This window comes from Calliphora vicina, chromosome 2 (assembly GCF_958450345.1).
Source record: "Calliphora vicina chromosome 2, idCalVici1.1, whole genome shotgun sequence".
Lineage (NCBI taxonomy): Eukaryota > Metazoa > Arthropoda > Insecta > Diptera > Calliphoridae > Calliphora > Calliphora vicina.
Window position 1 is genome coordinate 69,908,647 of NC_088781.1, and position 24,902 is coordinate 69,933,548.

The window sequence follows — 24,902 nt, forward strand, 5'->3', positions numbered from 1 at the left end:
AGGTTTTTATTATTTTCCTGTTATAGTCCTTTAAAGTTTAAACTTGGGTCTCAAATATACTGATATTTTTTTTTCCAAGAATATTATATAGCTTGCCAAAAAACGAACGTCGAAGCCCGTCCAATGACTATATATTTACATCATTTAAATAAACTTCTGGGAAATGTCTTTTTAAAAAATTGTAGCCGCCACCACCCACCGAAATACCTTTTTTTAATTTTTACGAAATGGAATTTTTAGAAATATTTTTTTTTTAAATTGGGTGTTTATATATCTAGACCCTACTGTAACTTGAAATATAGTAAATACAGATCTATTTAAAAATTTAGTTTCAGAAACACATGAAAACGTACTTTTTTAATTTTTTTTAATTAATGATTTTTATATACATATCTAGACACTACTGTACCTTGAAAAAAAGTTTCTATTGATCTTTTAAACATATTTTTTGGAATCGGAGACACCAATTCTATATAAAACTATATGCTTACTACTATGACATCAATGTTCCATATGCCAGCTACAATAGGACAATGAAATAACTAATAGTCTACGAATAAAAGTTTATAATTTGTACGAGGGAATAAGAATTAGTATGTATTCCAATAATTTAATAATCAGCCCAATTATGACAAAAAATTCTCCGGGAGTTTTTTCCCTTTTTTCTTTTTTAACATAGAATTTGAATAGCAAAAATGAGAAAAGGGAAAAAAAACTCCCGGGGATTTTTTTTTTCATAATTGGGCTGAATATGTATGTACATATACATATAAATGTTGTTCCCATCTAAAATTTCTATCCTGCATTTTAAACAACAAATATAAATTTTAAATGTAATTTAAAAACTAACACTTGTTCAATAAAATTGTATATTAGAGTTATGCCATCCACCAACAATTGAGGAGTACACATGATTCTGAATGAGTTAGAATTCACAAAAGGAGACTTTAGTGGTACCTTTCTTTAGCATTTTCTATAATAATGGACTCAGAATCATGATGCTTTTATAAGCACAAACCACTTTTATTAGCACAAATTTGTTTGACGTGTTTACTCTTACAAGTGTTTTGTAAGATCAAACAGCATCAAATAAAATAAAACATTTTTTTTGTTTTGAATAGAATCGAATAGAATGAAATCGAATTTTTGAAATAAATAAAAGAGTTCAAATATATTTTATTTAGTGGTTACGTCTTTTTCGTAAAATATTTGCCATGTGTTTCTTGTTGTGTACCTTAAGTTTTTGTTACAAACATTTTTTAAATTAAATAAATAGTCATTGGAAGTTTAATAGTGAGGAAATACTCGTATGATAAAATTTTTAAATGAGTTTGTGTCATTCTTTATTAACAGGTTTCATTGCCTAGCCTGCGAGAGGTAGCCTGCTACAGCATCTGAAGCAATTATAGTAATACAATTTAAAAATACAATTTATTAAGAAATCATAAGATATTTTTACCGATCTGTTTTTAGAGAAATCATTGGATGAAAAAGGTTGTTTTTTATTTCTAAATTTTGAATTTTTCTGCTGAAAATAGATTAAAAGTAAAAACCGAAGAATAATTGTCGGTTTCGGTTTTAGGCCTTGAAAAACCGCGGTTTCGGTTAAAACCGAATACGAAACTTTATATTTACTTATACCCTACACCGCCATAGTGGGGAAGGTATAATGCGTTTGTGCTTATGTTTGCAACCGTACCGATCGACTCAGAATCACTTTCTGAGTACGTTTTACTTACCTCAAACAAATGTCCTCCCGAAATTGGACTTTATCGGTTATAACTTTAATTTATATAGGTATATATATTCACAAATTTCGCTCCAATTAAGTTTTATATATACGGAATTCATGTCGCCTAATTATGTATATGATTATCAGTCCATATTTAGTCACAGCTTCCATATAAGGCCCGCTTCCGAAATTCACTTTAACGACCATAAATCTCTAAAAACTGTTGGTATACACATACAATTCAACAGAAATAAATCGCTAGATCCCTCCATAATTAGTCATAGCTCCAAAAATCTTCCAAAAATCATTTACGAAAATAGATTATTGAAATTTTAAAAGAAAAATGTTTTTGCTCAGTTACTTAGTGTAGGGTATTATATGGTAGGGCTTGACCGATCATAGTTTCTTACTTGTTTTAATTTCTAAACGTTATTGTAAAATTCTGGGCAATCTAATGAACTTGAGTCATGTGGGCATTTGCTCTCTATTCATTAATTATTTGTATGAACTGGTACATTTTCTATTGGGTCTATTGGTTATATTGGTTTGTGAGGTCGTTGGAGCATAATAATAGTTTGATACAAGGACCGGTTGAAGTTGAGTTCGTTTAGGTCGTACATTCTGAACTGGCTGGTTGGCTCCTTTTGCGCTAAATTGTTATTGTTGTCTTTTATTATTTTGTACATTTATCTTTTAGCAAGAACAACATTCCATGTTTCTTATTTATTTGCTGTTTTGTTTTTCGTTATTATGACTTTGTTCTTTTAGTTGTTTTTTTGTTGGTATAATATTATCAAAAGGCAATTCTGATGATGATTATAGTTGGGCATTCATATGTACATCCATATATACTTCATACATGTGTAAGGCGAGCGAGCGTCTCTGTGGCTGTGGTTATTTGCCACCAGCTTCTGATGGTTCAAATAAAGATCATTCAACAAGAACAAGAACAGCATCCGCAGGAATAGCAACAACAATAACAAGAACAGAATCAACATCATCAGCATCATCAGTAGCAGTAAGAAGAACAATATTATTAAGTGGCACACAGAAATAGCAGCCAGCTAAATGAGTTGGTCCAAAGCGTTAGTGGTGCTGGTGGTAGAGACCGGTAACCGTATGTTAGTTGCTTGCTGGCAAGTTGCAACTTTTGTAACTTTTGCACTCTTGCTACGCTGCTTTTTTTTGTTTTGTGGGGCTGTATTCCAGCCGTAGTTGATGTTAAATGTTGTATGTAATGTGGCAACATAACCGCCCACTGTAGATATAATCGTATCTGGAATAGTAATAACAAAGTGGTCTGTTGCAATTGTTGTTGGTAGTATGTATAACACCAGGAGTACTTACTGTACGTGTATTACTCTTTAGATATAGTTGTTGTTGTTGTGGTTGGTATGCGCATGTGCAACGCAGTGGGCACACAATCTAAAATTGTATCTTTGGCGTCTAACCTGGGGCCTTTTTATTCTTAATAGTTAAGAGTATGAAAAATGTGTGCATGTGCTTGTGTGCATCTGTCTGTATGTATGTATATGTATGCGAGTTTCGTATATATATATATGCCACACACTTTACCAGCGTCACCGAACGACAAATTTCATCCAATGAACTGATTAACGATTTACAACTATTTAAAGCATGTAAACGACAAAAATGTTACATTTTCAAATGTCAATATGTACTTGTTAGGTCATTTTTTGAATTGATTGATAGCTTTCAAAAAGTCAAATGTATTTATGTACATATATTCTCCAAACTTCACAGTTTATATTCTTTGTTTTTCAACAAAAAAAAAACACATAAAATTGTTGATGAAATGTTAATTATTTTTAAAATTATTCATTTGTTTTAATAATCTAACATAATCAATAATTTTTTATATTTTCTGTTGTTGGTTTTCCATATTTTTTACTTAAACCAGGGGGCCAATTCTCGTTCTGTGAAACGGTGAAATGAAAAAAAACTTTTCATTTTCGTTTTCATAAGAACTTTTCATATTATCATTTCACAATTACACAAATACGATTCCCGTTTTTTACTGATTTTTCATACCACTTGTTCTTTTCATATGAAAACATTTGAATTTAATTACATATAATTTTTTCACGAAACGAGAATCTGAAACTCTGAAAAAACTTTTCATTTCACCGTTTTACAGAACCAGAATCGACCCCCAGATGATTAATATCTGTAAAATTTCTGGAGTACAATTTAGGTAGCAGTAGTTCAATTCCAAAGATTGTTAGTTCATCCAATCTTAAGTTTTCGATTAAGAGCGGATCGATGTTGAAATGGAATAAAAGAAATAAAAATGTATGGAATATGATATCGTTGTTGTTGTAGCAGCATAAACAATTTTACAATAATCAATCTGGGTGTTCTGGGGGTTCTGCATTTTGTTCAAGTCCAAGAAATTGTGCTACTTCAACAGGATGAGTCCATAAATCCATAGGACTTAGTGAAGTAGGGTTGGCTGAACAGTTAAATATGTGGAGGGTGTCATGAGGACCCTGACCACAAGCTGGGCATAAGTTTAGGACGGCACGATCTATGCGGGACCAAAAGGCATTAAGTCTGTTGCTCCATCCTGATCTAAGTTGTGCCAGAACGACTCTTGTTTTACGCGGCAGAATCGGTTGTAGGCGACATCCAAGTATGACATTTATACGGTATCCTGCTACCGCGGAATTGATGGCGTCTCTGTGAATGTCGTTCAAAGCTGTCATATACGAGCGGCGATCAAATGGATCCTGCACATACCTCTGTATGCTCTCCTCCGGTGACATCCCACAAGGAACTGTTGCGTTAACATTACTTTTTGTTCCCTGACCGGTAGAACCTTGGTTTCCTCGTGTAGGTGGTGTCCGGAGGATATTTGAAGGCAGCCTGTGACGGTCCTTAAGTCTGAGTTTTGACAGCTTTGAATATTTCTCCACTGGGTATTACTCAACGAAGGCGACCACACTGGACCGGCATAGTTAACCACTGACCGACCAATCTTGTATTTAGCAAGCAAGGTTTCTTTGTCCATACCCGAAGTACCAGCGGCTAGTGCTTTGAGGACCTTGTTCCTATTTCGCAGTTTATGCGTGATTCAAGTGGCGTGTATTGAGGAGGTAAAAAGGCTATCAAAAGTGACACCCAAGATTTTCGGGTCGTTCACTGTCGGAATTTGTACGCCGTCGACCATGATACCTAAGTTGAGTTTTACCTCCTTCGTTCAGGTGGTGAAGAGTGTTGCCGATGAATTCGTTGGTGATAGCTGCAGGTTACGTGCAGTGAAGAAATTGTGGATTTCGTTGAGATAAAAATTTACCAAACCGCAAAGCTCATCAACGTTGTGACCTGTCGCCAAGATGGTGCAGTCGTCCGCATAGGTGATAACCTCCACACCCTGTGGGGGGCACTGGGAGTTTAGAGATGATATCGTTCAATTGCCAGGTAGAATTATGTTGCTGATCAAAGTTACGTTGACTTGGTGATCAATACACTTCACCTCCGTGAGAAATGTCCATTTTGGTTTGTTTGGCGTTACGCCATCCTACTGGAACATAAATAAATTGGTTATCATTGATATATAGCACTCGCCGTTGGCGGTGTTATCCACCCCAACTTGTGTTTCTAAGAAGTACGGACCAATGATGGCGTCAACACCTAGTGAACCTCGTGTGGTTCAAAGGTCACAAAAGGGTTTTTATTTATCCGTTTTCGGTTAAACGGAGTTCGGACAAAATTTACATTCGACCAATGTTTGTTAAAATGTTAGCCGATCTTTACCGAATAACGATATTTTACTTAAATTACTTAAAATATAGAAATTTGTAATATGATGGTGACGTTCGAACTAACGAACACTCATTTCTTCTTACTGTGGTGATTTGGCATCAGATACTGAAAATTAGCAACAGATTTGACAGTCTCCTCCAAAACAACATGGTCACCGCAGAATGTCAATATCGATCTGTCCTTAATGTAATACCCTTTCGTTTGTGACCAGATCACGTCATTTGATTTTCGGGTATCATAATTTTTCTGAAGGTTTTTGCGCAAATAAAAATAATGGCGTCCTTTTTTTTGGAAAATTTTCACTCTTTGTGGTGGTTCAACGCACCTAAAGACGCGCATTTTGAGCACATTTTTCTGTAGAGAAAAAACGGTTGAATATATTGCAAATTTGATTTCACTAGTCGATTGTGGATCAAAAATTAATACAATTGTTTTTTGAATCCATAAAAATAGTTCCAAAAATCCACAGCAGGAGGCGCAAATTTCATAAAAAAAGAAAAAAAAAGTATTTTAGATTTTTTAAATATACACAATGAAAGGCCATTTTAAGCTTATCAAAATGGTATTTCGTTTCTATCACAACCCTTTAAAAAGTTATGTGGCTTTAAAAATGTTTTGTTAAGGCAAGCTAATAAACAAATTTTAAAACTTCTTTACCAAATATTATTTTCTTGTTAAATAAATAACTTTGAAGCCACATAACTCTTTAATGGTTAGTGATGGAAAAGAAATATTGGTGCTGAAATTCTTTTTGCTATTTTTTTATGCGATTTGCGCCACCTGTTGTGGTTTTTTGGAACTATTTTTAAGGATTCAAAAAACATCAATTATATTAAATTTTGATTCAGAATCGACTGGTGAAATCAGATTTGCAATATATTAAACCGTTTTTGCTCTACAGAAAAATGTCCTCAAAATGCACGTCTTTAGACCACCACAAGGAGTGAAAATTTTCCAAAAAAAAGGACGCAATTATTTTTATTTGCGCAAAAACCTTCAGAAAAATTGTGATACCCGCAAATCAAATTTTTGAAATTAACTCTAATGTACATATGTATTTTATCCAAGCATTAATATTTTCATCAAACAGACATAGCCAGATTTTGTTAGACTGCTTTTTGGTTGTGATCTGTCATCCATTAAAAATCAATTAATTAATTCAATGACATACTGTTTAGGTTTGTGGATTGTTTCAATATTTATGTGCACTTACTTGCATTTCATACTTGGATTATTATTTTATATTTTTTTCTAAATTTAACAACATTTTGTTCTGCCAACAATATAATTCCAATAAATTTTAAGCATAATTAAGGGTTTGTACACAGAAGAGCAAACATGAAGGAAAAAAGGAACGAAAGAAGAAAAAAATCAGACCAATTCAATGCCAGCGGCAATACAGTCTTCCGTGTTGATCTTTGAAACACAAACAGAAAAAAGAAAAGCAAAGCAAAGCAAAGCAGTAAGTGTTCGTTCATTGTTAGTGAGTGCATTTTAGCGGGCGGTGACTTTAGACAGACGTTGCTGGTTACTGGGTGCTCTATGGTCTCTGTGGTTGTTTCATTGCACTGACAGAGCCAGGCCAATTTTTGTCAGTAAAGTTGTTTGACTCGATCAATTTGTTTGGCATGTTGTACGTTGTAAGGAAGCTGCTTGCCACACTGAGCACTAATTTGATGCCCACATTATTTAATATTTGGAAACAAGAAGTAGAAGTAGTCATTATTGTTGTTTGATGCTTGTCTACTGCATTCATAAGTATTCGCTCGCAGTGGCCACTAAAACCAAAAGGAAAAGTTTAAAAAGGTTGCAAATAAAAATCACCTCTCAAATTGCCGCTTAACTCAATACAATATGCGCACTGAATTTAAAGATCAATGAATTAGAAAATTGTATAAAATTATTTACTGCTGGTCCCCTACGTTTATAAATTTGCCGATTTTTTTACATTAAGACATACATTTTTATCAATATAGTGTCTATACATAATTCTAAAACTTCTGAAAATTTTACAAAGAAATAAGTAGTTACACAAATATAAGAAATAGTTATGAAGAATTTTTTAATACATATTTTGCATTTTTCCTAAAAAGGTAAAGAAGATTTATAACAGATTTCAATACTTTTAAAATTGAACATTAGGCGAGTAGAACATAAAAATACAATTATTTGTTTCTATATTTTTATATAAATATGTAAAGATTTAAAGAAATTTTAAGCCAAGAAATTCAATTATTTATTGAAATGTCGCCAAATCAAAATCTTCAACGATAAGAAAAAAATCGCCATATGTAAAGTTTTTTAGAACATTACTCATCAACCATTCCTTTACAATTGCAGCTGAGATTTTGGATCCATATCATGTTGGACCTACCCTCTATTTGATTTACACCTCTGATTTGCCAACGAGCGATGAATTGACTATTTCTACATTTGCTGATGACACCGCAATTATTAGCTCGCATGAAAACCCATATACATATGTATAGCATCTAGTATACTAGATGGCTACTTAAGATGTGTGGAAACATGGTTAAACAAATGGAGAATACGTGTAAATGAGTTAAAAAGCAAACATGTTACGTTCACACTGAGGAGGGGATGCTGTCCACCTGTCACTCTTAACAATGTTAATATACCTCAGTCCGATTATGTTACTACCTTGGTATTCACTTAGATAGAAGACTTAGTTGGCGCCGTCATATAGAAACCAAGAGACTTCACATGAAGTTAAAAGCATCTAGTCTTCACTGGTTAATAAGTGACCAATCAAAGTTAAGCCTGCACTATAAAGTCACCCTGTATAAAATCATTTTAAAACCAATTTGGACATATGGAATCCAATAGTGTTGAATGGCCAGTAATTCCAGTATTGAGCTTATACAGGCCCAGTCAACAATTCTTAGGACCATGATGGGTGCACCATGGTACATAAGAAATGAAAACATCCACAGGGACCAAACAGAGCCAAACCAGATCAAGGCTTTGTAGAGGAGATCTACCACCCTGCTAAGATGAGGTCCATGCATCAAGAAATGCTCTCTTTAGAGAGCAATTGCGTGATCCATTACAATGGATCGCGATTCAAATATCACAATATATGTATATTGAACGTGTACCAGTGCCCTTAGTGTGTTAGTGCAAATAGATAGATATGTAAATCGTTGTCTCAATAAAAACTTATTAGCCCATCCCGGCCACTAACATACGTAAAACCAAGTCTAACAGTGGATAATAGGATTTTAGAATCTGATGATTCATCCACCAAATTAGTCTTTTTGTAATCTAGCATTTAATTAACTGTTAATTTTTCGAAGAAATATTTTCATGTTTTGAAACAAGTATAGTATGTTTATAGACACAGATCTGAAATTTAAAAGGGATGAAAAATACAAGATAAAATATTCATAATTTAATGGACTTAATATCTCTATAGTCAATGAGCCAATGAACAAATATCCATTGTTGGAATTTAAAAAAAACACCCTTTATTATTTGTACACTGTGGTGCAAAAGTGTGTCAATGTTTATAAAAGTTTTAAAAAATTGTGAATTTTCGGAGCATTTTAAAAATTTAAATCTGTTTTTACTTTCATACATCATTAATGTTTTTTTCATAAACCATCATAATATGTATTTTATTAATAGATATGTAAAGTTATTTATAGGGTACAGACAATTTTTTGAGTTAATATTTAGAACTAGTTTTAATTTTGTTGTTAAAAATAAATGTGAACCTTTTTTTATTTTACTATTAATTAATTTTTATAATCACTTGTTGGACTTTTAAAAAACATTTACTTTATTCGAATCGGTTAAGTATTTTTCGAATTATAATCAAATATATTTTCAGCTGTATGGGGTATTGTTTGAGACAGTGTATGTGAGGAGCCGCAAAAGGTACTTTTTCGAATTTTTTTACAAATTGATTTTTTGGTATTTTTATAACATTTGGGTTGAAATCTTCTGGAAAAAATCGATTTCCAAAAATTTTAAAATTTTCAAAAATGTACCTTTTGTTCTGCGGCTTCTCTTGTGTCCTGCGTAAAGGATTTCCTAACACTTTAGCATTCTTCTTATTATTTTGGAATTTCCTTGCTTAAACATTTGCACTTAAGAGATATTTAAATCGTATATAATACGAAAATGATTCTTATTGATTTAGTTGATGTGGAAGTTCAGGAGCTCATGTGTACTTTCGTGAAAATTTTCTTTGGAATTCAAATATTTTTTCTAAAATGTTGGTCCAGTTTAAGATTTTCATATTTTTTTTTCCTAGCCCCCATACAACTACCCTATCTGAAAATAGTTAAGCTCTCATAAATGAGGAGCCGCAGAACAAAAGGTACTTTTTCGAATTTTTTTACAAATTGATTTTTTGGTATTTAGAACAAAAGGTACTTTTTCGAATTTTTTTACAAATTGATTTTTTGGTATTTGGGCATGTGTGAAACGGTATCAAAGAATTGTAGAAAGTAAAATGTTGACACTTCTGAGGTGAATAAAATATCACTAGGCATGGGGATAGTAGAATTTTCGACAATTGATTTAAAATTTCTGAAAAGCAGAATTTCAAAATTTAAATTGAAAAATTAAAATTAAAAAACATTGAGATAAGTGTTGTTGTTTTTTTTTTTTTTTGTTCTTATGATTTAAAAATAAACATGTAATTAAAAATGCAATCAAATAAATGATATCAGAATAATTTATTTGACGAAATATTTGAAAAGCAGAATCATTTCACACAGCAGAAACATGAAAATTTTTCCCCACATAGAAATATTTTTTTAACATAGTACTTTGCTATCATTTCACACACGCCCTTTGTATAATATTTGGGTTGAAATAATCTAGAAAAAATCAATTTCCCAAAATTTTTAAATTTTCAAAAAAGTAAACTTTGTTCTGCGGCTCCTCAAATATCTTAATTATCCAAACCAAATTCAGTACAAATTAGTTTTATATAAGCTGAACTCGTACCCCACCAAATTAGTACCGATTTTTCCCACAATGTTCAATAGCTCTCAAACAATTTAGTTTGCACTATTTTTTAACAGCTTTAGTGATAATGCTTATTTCCTAACTAGCACTAAAAAAAATAGTGATAGTGATAATTTTTTAACTATCGCTAAACGAAGATTTAGTGCAAAAATCTGCACTACAATTAATTAGTGCAAAATTTTAACCTGCAATCAAAAAAAGCTGCATTAAACATACTATCACTAAATTTTCAAGAATGAGTAGTCATGAAATTGTTGAATCCAAATTCGAAAAATAAAAATTTTAAATATTTTTTGTTATTTTTAATGAAATATTAGTCTTACGTTTTAAATTAGTGCACAGAAATAAACTTAAACCATTTTGAACTTAAAAATTTTGTGCACAATTTGAAGTTGCACTCAAATTAGTGCAGGTAAACAATTTGCAATAAACTCACTATCACTAATGTTTAGTGAGGCTGCTAATTTTCAACTCAACACTAAATATGAACAAAATGATTGCACTAATTTTGCACTATCACTCGAAATTAGTGCACTACCCCCATATATGTAAGCACCATTCTCGAAAATTTCATTAATGTCTGAAATATGTTAGTATCCCAATAAAAATCAACACAAATATGACGATCGGTCCACAATTAGTCATAGCTCCCATATAAGGCCAACTTCCGAAAATCACTTTTTCGAGCATGAATATCTTAAAAATGTTAGTATTCTGTTTATAGTCGGGGGAATCATAATTTCTTACTTGTTTTTTATTTAATTTATTGATATATGAAAATATTTTTACTTTGGTGCAAAAGTGAGGAAATGACCTTAATGTAAATTACAATTTTCTAAAATTTTTATAAACATTGCCTCACTTTTGCACTGCAGTGTATGTATTGAAGTGGTGGATATGGGTATCTGCAGTTAATAGACCAACATGTTGTCATTAAAAATAAAATCGACAATATTACAATAAGTACAATTTCCATGGCATTTACAACTATTTCGTTGGATTATAGTTTATTTTCCATTTAAATCTCCAACTTTTTTTTGTATATTATTGTTATTATTGTTTTTATTATTTTATTTAAGCATCATCCATATATGGCAAGAATGCAAATATCGCATGTTTCTGTCTGTGTTATAATAAAAATCCTATATGGAACATACAAAATACTTAGATACGAGACACGTCCCAAAAGTTAAGTTTCTAAAAATCAATGTGGACAGGTTATATTTTGTTTCCATGTTTTGGCATACAGTTTTTAAGTACAAAAAAGAAAACTTTCTGAATGGCCATTGGATTTGCTTTGCTTTGCTGCAAGCTGGACTCTAGATTGCATGTGCATGAATTCATAGTTTTTTGTCATGCAAATATTGGTTGAGATTTTATTTTAATTTTTTTTTTTATTTTCATCCCAAAAATGAATAAAATCAACTCTTTTGTTTTCGTTTTAACCACTTTTTAGCCATTTTAGTCATCAATACTGTCAATTATTGGTACAAGAAAAACTAAGACCCTAGAATGAAATTTAGAACATGATCCAGTTGGTAACGGAGCACACGATGATCGATTTTTGTATGGTGCATTAACATGTGCTCGTACTCATATGTAGTTCCATCCATTGTAATGGAGTAAGAGTGTAGAAAATTACTTAAAAAATGGTTTTCGTTAAACATTTTTTGTTTTGTTTGTCGTTCGTACATACGAGTATTTAGAGTTTGAAAAGCCGCACTGTGTTTAGCAGTTATTGTTGTTGTTGTTAGAGTATATTGTAAATAGCACGCGATCAGATTAACATGAGATACATTACATATGTACATACATCACATAGTAAATATATATGGGGCATTTCATGTCAAGTGAACCAACTTTTGAGGTGTCGATGTCTTCCGATCGGGATGAAATTTGCACCAAGGTTAGCTCTATTGGATAGTAACTCAGACACAATTTTTCAACAACATCGGTCGAGAACTCTCTGAGTTATAGGGGGTAAAATTTTGACAATTTGGTCAAACAGGGGTTTTTTCTTATCCATGTAACTTATTACCTATTGTTCTTAGCAAAATCCCAGTATGCAACATTTCGAGCCAGTTCTTTTTATCGAACTTATTTCGAATTAAAATCGAAAATATGAATTTATTATGATGCTCTATCCAATCTACATTTTTTAGAATATGGTATTTTAATATTTTATACAAATGGCGAATAATGTTCGAGTTTTTTTTAATGTCAAATTTTATTTTTTCACAAATTGACAAATTCATATACATAAGTACATTATTCTTTTGTCAATTTGTGAGAAAATAAAATTTTATTTCTTATCCTATCAATAACATATTCATAAAAATATAGTTTAACACGAAAAATGGATCGAAGACGTCTTAAAAGAAAAGCGCAGCCAATTATTGATGTTGTTTTTGACAATTCGAATCTTCAAAATCAGCAAACATCAGAAATATGTGCAGAGTTTATTGCATTTGAAAATGAAAACACATCTAACCCAACATTATTGGATAATAATAAAGGTATTGAATATGCATTATTTCAAGAAGAAATTGCTCGATAGTATAAAGTATACGAAATTGTTCATATATTTAATCGAAATCGAATCATTTTAGAACATTTTTAATACCGAAAAAGGTATAGTATATCGATAAAAATTAGAATCAGAATAATAAACGATTTTCGACTCTTTATCGCTCTGCACTCTACCTAGGAAAACACGCACATTCTCGACATTATATCGAAGTCGATATCGATAAAATTTTACGAAAAAATGATTCATTTTCGATATAACTTCGAATCATTTTGCATACTGGGATGTGTCCCAAATAGTATAGATAGCTATTTCTTCGATCTTTCGAAAAAAAATATTTAAAAAAAAAATAAAAAATTTTTAATATTTTTTTTCCGAAATCAAAAACTTTTTTGACTTTTTTTTAACAAATTGAAATTAAACTGATGCACATAACGATTTGAAGAAATGATATAGGAATTTTAAATTTTGCCAAAAAAATGTTGTTTGATTTATACTATTTGATTTAAATTATTTCGGCGAGTATTGAGTTAAAAAAAATTTATTTTGATATATATCCCACTCGCATCCCACTAAGCGATCAAAACCATCTTAAAGGAATAGGCCTAAGCTTTCTTTATAGCAAAAAAAAAATTACAAAAAGGGCCCATTTTAAAAAAAAGTCAAAAAAGTTTTTGATTTTGCCTAAAAATCAAAAATTGTATATCTTGAGTTACAAAATATTTATTTTGATAGATATCCCACTCGTATCCCACTAAGGGACCTAAAATATCTTAAAGGAATGGACCTAAGCTTTCTTTTGACTAAAAAAAAATTTTTAAAAAAGGGCCCATTTTGAAAAAAAATTCGAATTTGCAAAAAAAAAGTCAATAATTGAATGTCTTGAGTTACAACATTTTTATTTTAATAGATATCCTACTCACATCTTCCTAAGTGACAAAATAGGTCTTAAAGGAAAAGACCTAAGCTTTCTTTTGAGCAAAAAAAAATTTTTAAAAAAAAGTCCCATATTGGAAAAAAATTTCGATTTTGCAAAAAAAAATTAAAAAATTGTTACAAAATATTTATTTTGATAGATATCCCACTCGCATCCCACTAAGGGACTAAAAATATCTTAAAGGAATGGACCTAGGCTTTCTTTTGAGCAAAAAAAAAATTAAAAAAGGGCCCATATTGGAAAAAAATTTTGATTTTGCAAAAAAAAATTAAAAAATTGTATGTCTTGCGTTACAAAATATTTATTTTGATAGATATCCTACTCGCATCCCTCTAAGGGACTAAAAATATCTTAAAGGAATGGACCTAAGCTTTCTTTTGACTACAAAAAAATTTAAAAAAAAGGGCCCATTTGGAAAAAAAGTCGTATTTGCAAAAAAAAAAGTCAAAAATTGTAAGTCTTGAGTTAAAAAATATTTATTTTGATAGATATCCCACTCGCATCCCACTAAGCGACCAAAAGGGTCTTCAAGGATAATATCTAAGCTTTTGTTTGACCTAAAAAAAAAGATTAAAAAAGGGTCCATTTTGAAAAAAAAAGTCAACAAAGTTTTTGATTTTGCAAAAAAAGTCAAAAATTTTATGTTTTGAGTTACAAAATATTTATTTTGATAGATATCCCACTCGCATCCCACTAAGCGACCAAGTAGGTGTTCAAGGAAAATATCTAAACTTTATTTTAAGAAAAAAAAAAAAAGAAAAAAAAAGGGCGTATTTTAAAAAAAAGTCAAAAAAGTTTTTGATTTCGGAAAAAAAATATTAAAAATTTTTTATTTTTTTTTTTAAATATTTTTTTTCGAAAGATCGAAGAAATAGCTATCTATACTATTTGGGACACATTTTGCTAAGAACAATAGGTAATAAGTTACATGGATAAGAAAAAACCCCTCTTTGACCAAATTGTCAAAATTTTACCCCCTATAACTCAGAGAGTTCTCGACCGATGTTGTTGAAAAATTGTGTCTGAGTTACTATCCAATAGAGCTAACCTTGGTGCAAATTTCATCCCGATCGGAAGACATCGATTTCAAAAGTTGGTTCACTTGACATGAAATGCCCCATATGTATGTTGTATATATTCGCATTAAATAATATGACCGACCAACCATTGCAGACCAAAATATTTTAAATTTTTTATGAAATATGAAATTGCAGACAATTATATTAAAATTTCTTAAAAACTATTAACAATAATTCTAAATATACGATATTTCTGTTCAAACCTGAAACTGATTATGAAAATGTCCATTTTTAGAATAATAAACATACGAGTCCGTACACCATAGTTTTGTTTTCTATGAAAATGACGAGGAGTGACACTTGACACAATACTCACTCTCTGAAGATTTGGGTCAAATCGGATAATGTTAACCCGTCTGAAGTTTAGAAATTCGTTTGCAAGGGGAAAAATTCAATTCTTCCAATTATTAAATATTAAATTCCCAATAAACCAAACGATATCATCTAGATGATCTAGATCGTTTGCGTGTCATAAACGATAGTTTTTGCGGACTAAATTGTACCGTTCCTTATAATATTGTTTTTCCAGATAATTATGATACCGTTTTTTTCGCTATCATAATTTCCAATAAAAACGATAGTAAAATCGCCATGCTACAGTTTTTATTCTGAATGCTATTTAATACTAAAAATTATATAGATTTTAATCTCTAATACTAGATATTTTGCTGAAATAAACAAAAACCTGGAAAGAAAAAATAACATACATATCGTTAGCTTAGTACGCAAACGTAACAAGTCCACTTTTGATTGAAATTAAGATTTTGATGCAGATAGATAGTAAAACATAAGATACATATTTTGCAAAAAAAAATTCGTTATTTTGTTTCTAACTGATGATTTTTCAGTGATACGCAAAAGTGCTAACTCCACAAAAAAAAATAATAATAAGAAAACATTGAATATGCTATTTAAATCTACTTTTTCAATACTATTTGCTATAATACTTTGAAGATTAACATTTTTCGATGTAATCACTATAGTGTTGTTACACAATTCACTGTAAAATAAGAAAATAATTAAATCTTGAAGAAATAATAATAAAAAACTAATTTATTTAAGATTTTGAGTTTTTTCCCTTTACAGCAATGAAATAAGATTGTTTTTTGTTATGTATTTAAATAATATAAAATAATAAAACCAATTTGTAAAATAATAAAATGAGAAATTAAAATTTATTATAAGAAAATGTCCAGCCAAAAAACACATAGGTATAAATCATAAAAATCAAAAGAGCTAAGTCCCTAAAAATGGCTTCAGTTTCTAAAGTCATTTCAATTATTTTATTTTCTCAACTGCTACTTAAAGCCAACAGATCATAGGAGAGAACTGCGTTTACAGATCTAAAGAATATTGTAAGCAAAAAAAGATAGGACGTCTTTTGCCTCACCTGTAAAATTTAAAAAATGTGACTTGGCACGTTTGTGTACTAAGCAAACGATATTTTCATCATATTCATATCGCATGTGCATATTTTAGCTATTTGAACGTTTCAAATATTGCATACAAATCACCATAAAATTTAAGAAAATTATCGCGTTTTTATTAACTGCACATAGTTTAAATCAAAATAACGTTTTAAATTATTTAATATTAATTTTGTTTCCATCTTGCGTTTGTTGTTTGAAAATTTTTAATTTAAATTATTTTTCAGTTTGAAGTTTTTTTCAAATGTTTGTAATTTACTTACATATTTATTTTATTGGAAGGAAAATATTTGAAAACTATATTATGATAATATCGTTTTCAATAATAGTTATGATATCATAATCGCTCCCATAAGGTAATAACGATTTTGCTATCATATCGTTTTCTGGTTTATTGGGTTTCGAGCTTAGTTATTAAGGAATCGTAATATGTATAATCTATAAAAAAAGACATTTATATATATTTTATGGGTATCGGAAAAAAACGCAATTTTATTTTATACTGTTGTTCAGTTTTAATGAAACCAATTCATAATATTACGTCTCAATCCAATCTAATTTTTCCTATAACAAGTACAAAGAGTTGGTCACATTGTTGGACTGAATAGATACACATTCATGTTTGCATTTTAATGGCTGTAAAAAAGTTATTTACAAAAAAGAAAACAACTTAAACAAATTCGGCTGTAACGGAACTTATATACCCTTTGCCAGCGATATACATATAAAATTATCCAGAATTTCGACATAAAATCTTAATACAGGCAACACTGTGCGTCAAAGTTATAATGTTAGGGTTAATCAAATAAAGTGTTCCGCCCTTCTATTATCAGTTAAAACGACATTTCACAAAATTTCCAACACCTACCCAAAAAAAATTTTCTACATACATACATATGTAAATAGTATGAATAAATAATAATAATAATAAATAATTTCTTAAATAGTATGATTATTTTTAGATTTTTTGTTTTCAAATATAATTTAGATATATTTTTATGTCGTTCAAAAATTTTTGGTACATATACATATGTACATATTTTTATAATTTGCAACTACAAAATGAGAAAATATGATCAAAATTTACTGCATTTTTAGAAGAAGTTGAAATGTTTTAATGTCATGTAAGGAAGATTTTGTTGATTCATCTTGAAAGATTGGCCAATATAGGGCTATTATACCAAAATATTTGATCTAAATCATTAGATAATGCAATTTATTGTAAAATATCAAAAAATTTACGTAAAAAAAAGCAAACATTTCCGTCATGTAAAATTTTATCATATTTATGAACATGTTCTTATTCTGAATGAAAAAAGTTTGGGAAAAAAAAATCAAGTTCGATTAATAATATTTATTACAAAATTCATTCCAATTATGAATTTCTTTTTTCTGTGTTCATGTTTTTTGATTTAAAAATTTTTTTCTTTGAAAATAAAATTTATTATTTTTCAAAATAAATTCAGTTTGACAAAACACAAGCACTTTCAAAATAGATAAATAAAAATCAGCTGTGTTGTTGATTTTACTTTACTTAGTGCATCCTGCATACTACTTAAGAAATTATTTATAAATGTTTTGAATTGAAGTTAATGAAATCAAATCATAATATTTATGTTGAAACTTTTTTCTGTGTATGTAATATGATGTAATCGTAATCAAAGTATATTTATACAAGTACATGCAACTCTACAACAAATCAACAATAAAACAAGTAAGAGTGCTATATTCGGCTATGCCGAATCTTATATACCCTTCACCTTTGTTGTGGATGCATTATTATTTTTTATAATTAGTATATATGTATGTACATTGCCCACCAAGGCGAATTTATACAAGGTGGAGTCAGTCAAACAGCTGATAATTTTTTTTTCGCTTTTTGGTTCTAACAATTGTCAAATCTTGTTTTTATATTTAAATATCTACATATTCTAAGCTTATTAAAAAAATATTTATTGTTTACATAAATAAGTAAAGCCCTCACTATTCAATTATCTACACTATATTAAGTTTAAATACTTATTTGTTAAATTTTTCATTTTGGTTTTTTGACATTTGTTAAGACCAATCGTTGTTTTTGTAGAACTAACACCACCTTGTATTAATTCGCCTTGTTGCCCACTTTCAGCGTACAGCATCCTAAATTTATCAAGAACACAAAAAACAACAACAACGCCAAACGAAACAAAACACCAAAAGAAAAAACAAAAACAAAATACGCAAGCCAATGAAACCAACACACATCCAAACATACGTTTAATTGTATAAAAAACAACAACGCCAAAAGAAACAAAACACAAAAGAAAAACAAAATACGCAAAGCATGCACATTCAAACATACGATTTGTTGATTTTTTGTCAAAAAAACCAACACACAACCAAACAAAAGTTTAGTTGTATAAAAAACAACAACGCCAAAAGAAACAAAACACAAAAAAAAACAAAATACGCAAAACTTGCACATCCAACCATACGTTTTGTTGTTTTTTTGTCAAAGCATGCAATACATTGTGTTTTTTGATGAAATTTTCAGAGGTTGTCTCGGATTTTTGCTCATATCTCCGTTATTTATGGACGGATTTTGCTGATTTTAAATAGCAAAATTCTCGAAAGTATGTCTGACAGAATTGTTGAAGATTTGGATCCCGGAGATATCTGGGGCCTTCAGAAAATTGATTTCAACAGACAGACAGACGGGCATGGCTTAATCGACTCCGCTATCTATAAGGATCCAGAATATATATACTTTATAGGGTCGGAAATGAAAAATGTAGAAATTACAAACGGAATGACAAACTTATATACCTATACCCTTCTCACGAAGCTGAAGGGTATAAAAAACAACATTAATTTTGTTTGTGTAAAACATTGCGAGATTGTCAAAAACAGTTGAAAATTTTTGCCACAAATTTCACTCACGTTGCCTTTTAATCGGGTCTTTTCGCACATAGAATAAGTCACCACTGCCACTTGTACATCTTTTTTGCACAATGATCAAAAACACATAATTCCAATTGTTATTTTTACTTTTATTATTAAAAATTTTCAAAATTAATTTTTTTATTAATATTTTCATATAGGTACAAAAAATGTAAACAAACAGAAAGAAAAACAAAAAAGTAAAAAATTTTGACAATCTCACAAGTATTTACAAAGGAGAAAAAAATGAACAGCTGATCACTTGCATGTACCTACTTGTATAAATATACTTTGATCGTAATTAATAATAAAATCAATTTCGATTTTTTTGTTGATACATTGTTATGCATTTTAGGTGACGATATGTACATTTGTATGTTATTATTATTCCTAATAACCAGGGAAACCAAAATATGCAAATGCATGTTTTTTCTGGTGAGTCTAATGAGCACATGGATAAGATATTTACACGTTTCAGAACTATTTAAGAATTTTGGCATCGATTTGTTAGTGCATATTTTTGCATATTTTACCCTTAAATACATATGTTTGCATATATTTGTTTTAAGAGCATATTTATGTCATATTTTGCGTTTTTAGAGCATATTTTACTGTTTAATAGCATATTTTGAGTTTATCAAAAACAAATTTTGTCTTACTTATTTTTCGCTGTTGTGTTACAGGTTTTTACTTCCTTTGTTTAAAATTCAAAATTGAAAAATAGATGGCTTTTCACCAAAAAAAAATTTAAAAAACAGAAAATTTTTTTTAAAAATTTAAAATAACAATTCGAAAAATTTTTTTATCCAAAAAATGAAAAAACTGAAAAAAAATTTTTGTTCATCTAAAAATATTTAAATTTTTTATTTTGAAGTATAATTAGGTGAAGGGTATATAAGATTCGGCACAGCCGAATATAGCTTTCTTACTTGTTTTAATATAAAATAAGCACTATTTTAATAATAGCTCCATCTAAATATCAAATTTTAGTTCTAATTCAAACTTAACCGTTCTAAGTGTTAAAGAAATATTGTCTTTTAAATTTGCTCCTGTAACATCAGTTGATGTCGAAAGAACATTTTCTATGTTTAAAAATGTTTTCAGATCCAATAGACAACGATTTTTATTTGAAAATTTAAGTAAATTTTTTTTGGTTAAAAATTATGTAAAAGTTTTTTTTTTAAGAGCATATTTTTTAAATTTTAAGAGCATATTTTAAAGTTTTTACTGCATATTTAAAGCGCCTAAAACGCTTTTTTTAGAGCATATTTCCGGTTTCCCTGCTAATAACTAATAGAATTTTTCGTTTTCTTATTTTCATTGCAGCATTTTCGTGATCAATGCATTGATGGATCTGGTTTGCCGCTGCTAACAGAAGATCATTTGGTAAATTCGTTGGGCATGAAATTAGGACCAGCTCTTAAATTACGTTCTGTGTTGGCGAAGAAATTGGGCGGTCCTTGTCCGTGCGTGTCGTGTGTTGCACAAGTTCAACAGGTGTTGGCTTTGCAAACTGGTGGTATGACAGCAGCAGCAGCAACAATTGCAACAACAACAACAGCAAGCGATCATACAACAGGCAGCATTGCCACAAATGTTGCTGCAATTGGTTGTAGCAGCAATAGTGGTGGTAGTTGTAATAGTCATTTACCAAAAAATCCATTATCGACCAACAGTAGCAAGAACTGTAGCAGCTACAACAGTAGCAACAGCAACAGCAGCTCTGTTAACAAGAATGAAAGTACAACATCAACAACAAGTTCTACAAATACTATTTCCGCAAATAGCACAACTACTAATGTATACAATAGCGATGGCAATACACCCAGAGGCAACAGCAATTGTAATGCTAATGTTGGTCATTTTTCATCACCACCGCCACCACAAGCACCCATACCCCAGCAACAGCAACAACATCATCTTCATCCACAAGAACAGCATTCACCATCGCAAAACATTTGCAGCAGCAACAACAGCAATCCAACTACCAATCGTCACGACAATGCCGACTCCAGCAGTTAGTTGATTATTTTGTATCTGAAATTATCGTTGCAATTCAAAATACAAAACGCTACGAGTAAAATCGAATGGAATGAATATAATGCAATCAATATCCATAATATTAAATACACTGTACAAGGACGACAGAAAGACAGTGTGACACATTGAGGAAAAACTAAAATTATGAAATGGGGATTTTCCTTATTCCATTCTATTCGGTGAAAATCGAATGAATTAAAATTGAGAATATTCCTACTCAGTGGCAAAAAGCCAATTGAATTTTTAGCTAAACTACTTGACTGTTTTATGAAATCCAAGAGAAAACAATCTTTAGTAAATATCAATGAAACGTTATTTACATCCCTCCAATTTCTAACAATAAAAGAATCAACTCTAATACGAACAAGAATCTGTAGCAAATAACTTCATACTAACATTTACAATTTACTTATGTTATAAACACAATTTGAATGCCTATTTACATTTGGTATCAATTTAATTTATCACCATTTGATAAAAAAAAACAATTTTGGACGAATCAGTATTTCATTTTTGTCCATCCGTTGATCAAATTCACTTAGTTGAATGAGCAGCAAACTGCAACCAAAAATCATTATCATTATTAATTGTTTGGGTCGTCCCACGTATTAGATCCGAGCATTCGAAAAGCTTTGTAGTTTTTCTCTATCTTTACTTATCGCTAGTTTAACCCAAGTTATTAATGTAGATGGGAATGAAGAAAATTAATGTTCAATGACATTTCACATTTGCTGAAATTGTGCAAAAGATATTCGACAATTCGCTTGTAGTAGTTATTCTTTCTATTGCCATTTTCCAGATTCCATGGCTGATAAATAGTTGGTGAAATTGTCGCCCTTTATCAATCTTGTCACAATTAGTCCGACAAAATCCACTTATTTGCTTTTGACGTGGAAAATTTTGGAAATTGATGATGTTCGATAAGTGGAAATGGCTTCGACAGTGATAAAATTTGTTAATATTTTTTATTCCTATTTAGTTACTTATTTAGAAACTTACAAAATATGTATATACATAAATTTATATGTCACTAAAAGGTAACTTGCTAATCGTTTTTTTGTTTGCCCCAATTTGCGTACTTCAAATATATCCAATAAACCAAAATTTTTGTTGATTTTTGAATTTTGGGATTTTTGGTAACAAATCTCAATTTATTTTACTATAGCATTTCAAACTAAACATTCTATACAACTCTAAAATGTTATTAAACAATATTTAAAAACAAAAATTTTATTTTAGAATAAAAAATGTTCATTTGCCTTGTTTTAGCAAAACCGTTTTATAGATTTTTTGAAAACACAACTTCCTCCATTTACTTCTTTATACTAGTCACATTAACAGCTTCAAAATACATATATTTGAAATATGTGAACCGTTAACCTGTCTCCACGCGTGACCCCGTCTCCGTTGGTCTATAATTCGATAATTTCGAAAAATTTTTTTGGAATTGTTATTTTTTTTTTAAATTTAAAAAAAAAAATTTTCTTTTTTAATTTTTTTTTTTTTTTTGAAAAAAAATTCGGGTTAAAAAATATTTTTCCCGATTTTGACTCATTGTAGGTCCAACTTACTATGGTCTTATATACGTCGTTTGAAATATCTATCATTAGATATCCATATTGTCTATATTAATGACTTAGTAATCCAGATATATGTATGTAGGTCAAAAATCGAGGTTGTCCTGGTTTTTTCCTCATATATCAGCCATTTGTGGACCGATTTTGCTGATTTTAAATAGGAAACTTCTCGAAAGCATGTCTGACAGAATTATTGAAGATTTGGATATCGAAGATATCTGGGGTTTTCAGAAAATTTATTTCAACAGACAGACAGACGGGCATGGCTTAATCGACTCCGCTATCTATAAGGATCCAGAATATATATACTTTATAGGCTCGGAAAGTTATATTGTGGAAATTACGAACGGAATGACCCTTCTCATTGATTTATTATTGCATATATCGATGGCTTAATACATATAAAAAAGGCGTAACTAAATTTTTTTAAAAAATATCAATGCAAACAAAGTTATATTAAATAACTTCATTAAAATAAAAAAAAAATGATAAATAAAATGTGATGTCTCTTCTTATTACAAATTGCATTAAAACTTTTTTTGTGTCAAAAATTTTATGGATTTTATTAAGTTTTTTCCTCCTCCTGTAAAGTAACAAAAAATCGAGTTACGCCTTTTTTATATTAAGCCATCGATATGTATGTATATTGTTACAAAGGCATATTCTGCATATTATTTGATTTTTATGGAATGTGTCTAAAAACAAAATAATTTAAATTTGTATTTATAGATTATACCTGGAATGTAATGGTTATAATTTATAAATAGATTTGTTTTACATAAATTTATTGTCTAATGCCTATTCGACAAAATTACGAACACAATCAATTTGCATTTTTTATGATTTTCATTCAGCTCTAAAGTTTCAAATTTATAAAATAATTCAATAAACTAGAGTAGGAAGGATTTCTCGTTTTAACTGTATTTCATAAATATTGTAAATATTTATAATAAGCACAATCAATAAAAATAATATTAAACTATTTTTGTTCATATAACTTTATATACATAATAACATACATAAGTACATATGTACATTATGCAAAGTCTACATTTTTACATCATACTTTTCAGAATTAAATAATAATGCCAAATTTGTAATTTGATTGCACAGGTAATTATTTTTATAAAAACTAATAATTACAGTTTAGAACTGAAAACTGTAAAGGCCTTCAAAATATTTGGCTTTGTATATCGTACATATTTAAAAAAATGTTTACAATTAATACAAAGAAAATGTAAATATATTATTTAAATATTATAATTTAAAAAAAACAAATATCCTTAAATACCAAAATGCCTTAAATAAAAATTAATTATTTTTTTTCTTTTTTAGTTAATTATAATTAAAAACTAAACAGCAACAATCGCAAAGTCTTCCAATAAAAACAAGAGTAAATAAAACAAAGCAATTTACATATTTAAAAAGAAAAATCAAAATCATACATTAAATGTATGATTTGAGCAACTTAGATATAAAATTCTAATAGATACTTATAAATTTAAGCGATGTTTATAAAAAACAAAAAACACAACATAAATTTTAATGAAAAAATTACAAATTTTATAGTCAATTTTTAAATTAAGTTGTATTTTGTTTGTCGTTATTTTATTTACCTTATTAATAAGAACAATAATTATTAAACTTAAATTTTAAAACTACAACAACATTATTTACTTACTTGCAACAATAAATACATACTATGATGTAATAATTAAAACAAAAACCCAAGTGTACTTAAGATATACAAAACATAGATACTTTTATACATTTTATTATGTATATTTTTTTTTTGTATTGAAAATATATAAATAATAAATAAATAAATAAATTAATAAATAGTATGTATAAGAAAATACAAATTACAATAAATAATA

At 29.5% G+C, this 24,902-nt stretch overlaps 1 protein-coding gene across 6 annotated transcripts in view; it reads left to right on the forward strand.

The window, feature by feature from the left end:
- The window catches only part of Samuel (SAM-motif ubiquitously expressed punctatedly localized protein), a 114,445-nt gene extending 90,375 nt beyond the window's left edge, over positions 1-24,070 (forward strand). For all 6 annotated transcript variants that reach the window (XM_065501422.1, XM_065501418.1, XM_065501419.1 and 3 more), the window contains exon 7: positions 20,735-24,070. In XM_065501422.1, the coding sequence (XP_065357494.1) occupies positions 20,735-21,430 (696 nt within the window). In that variant the 3' untranslated portion in view covers positions 21,431-24,070. The remainder of the gene's footprint in view (positions 1-20,734) is intronic.
- The last annotated feature ends 832 nt before the right edge of the window (positions 24,071-24,902 follow it).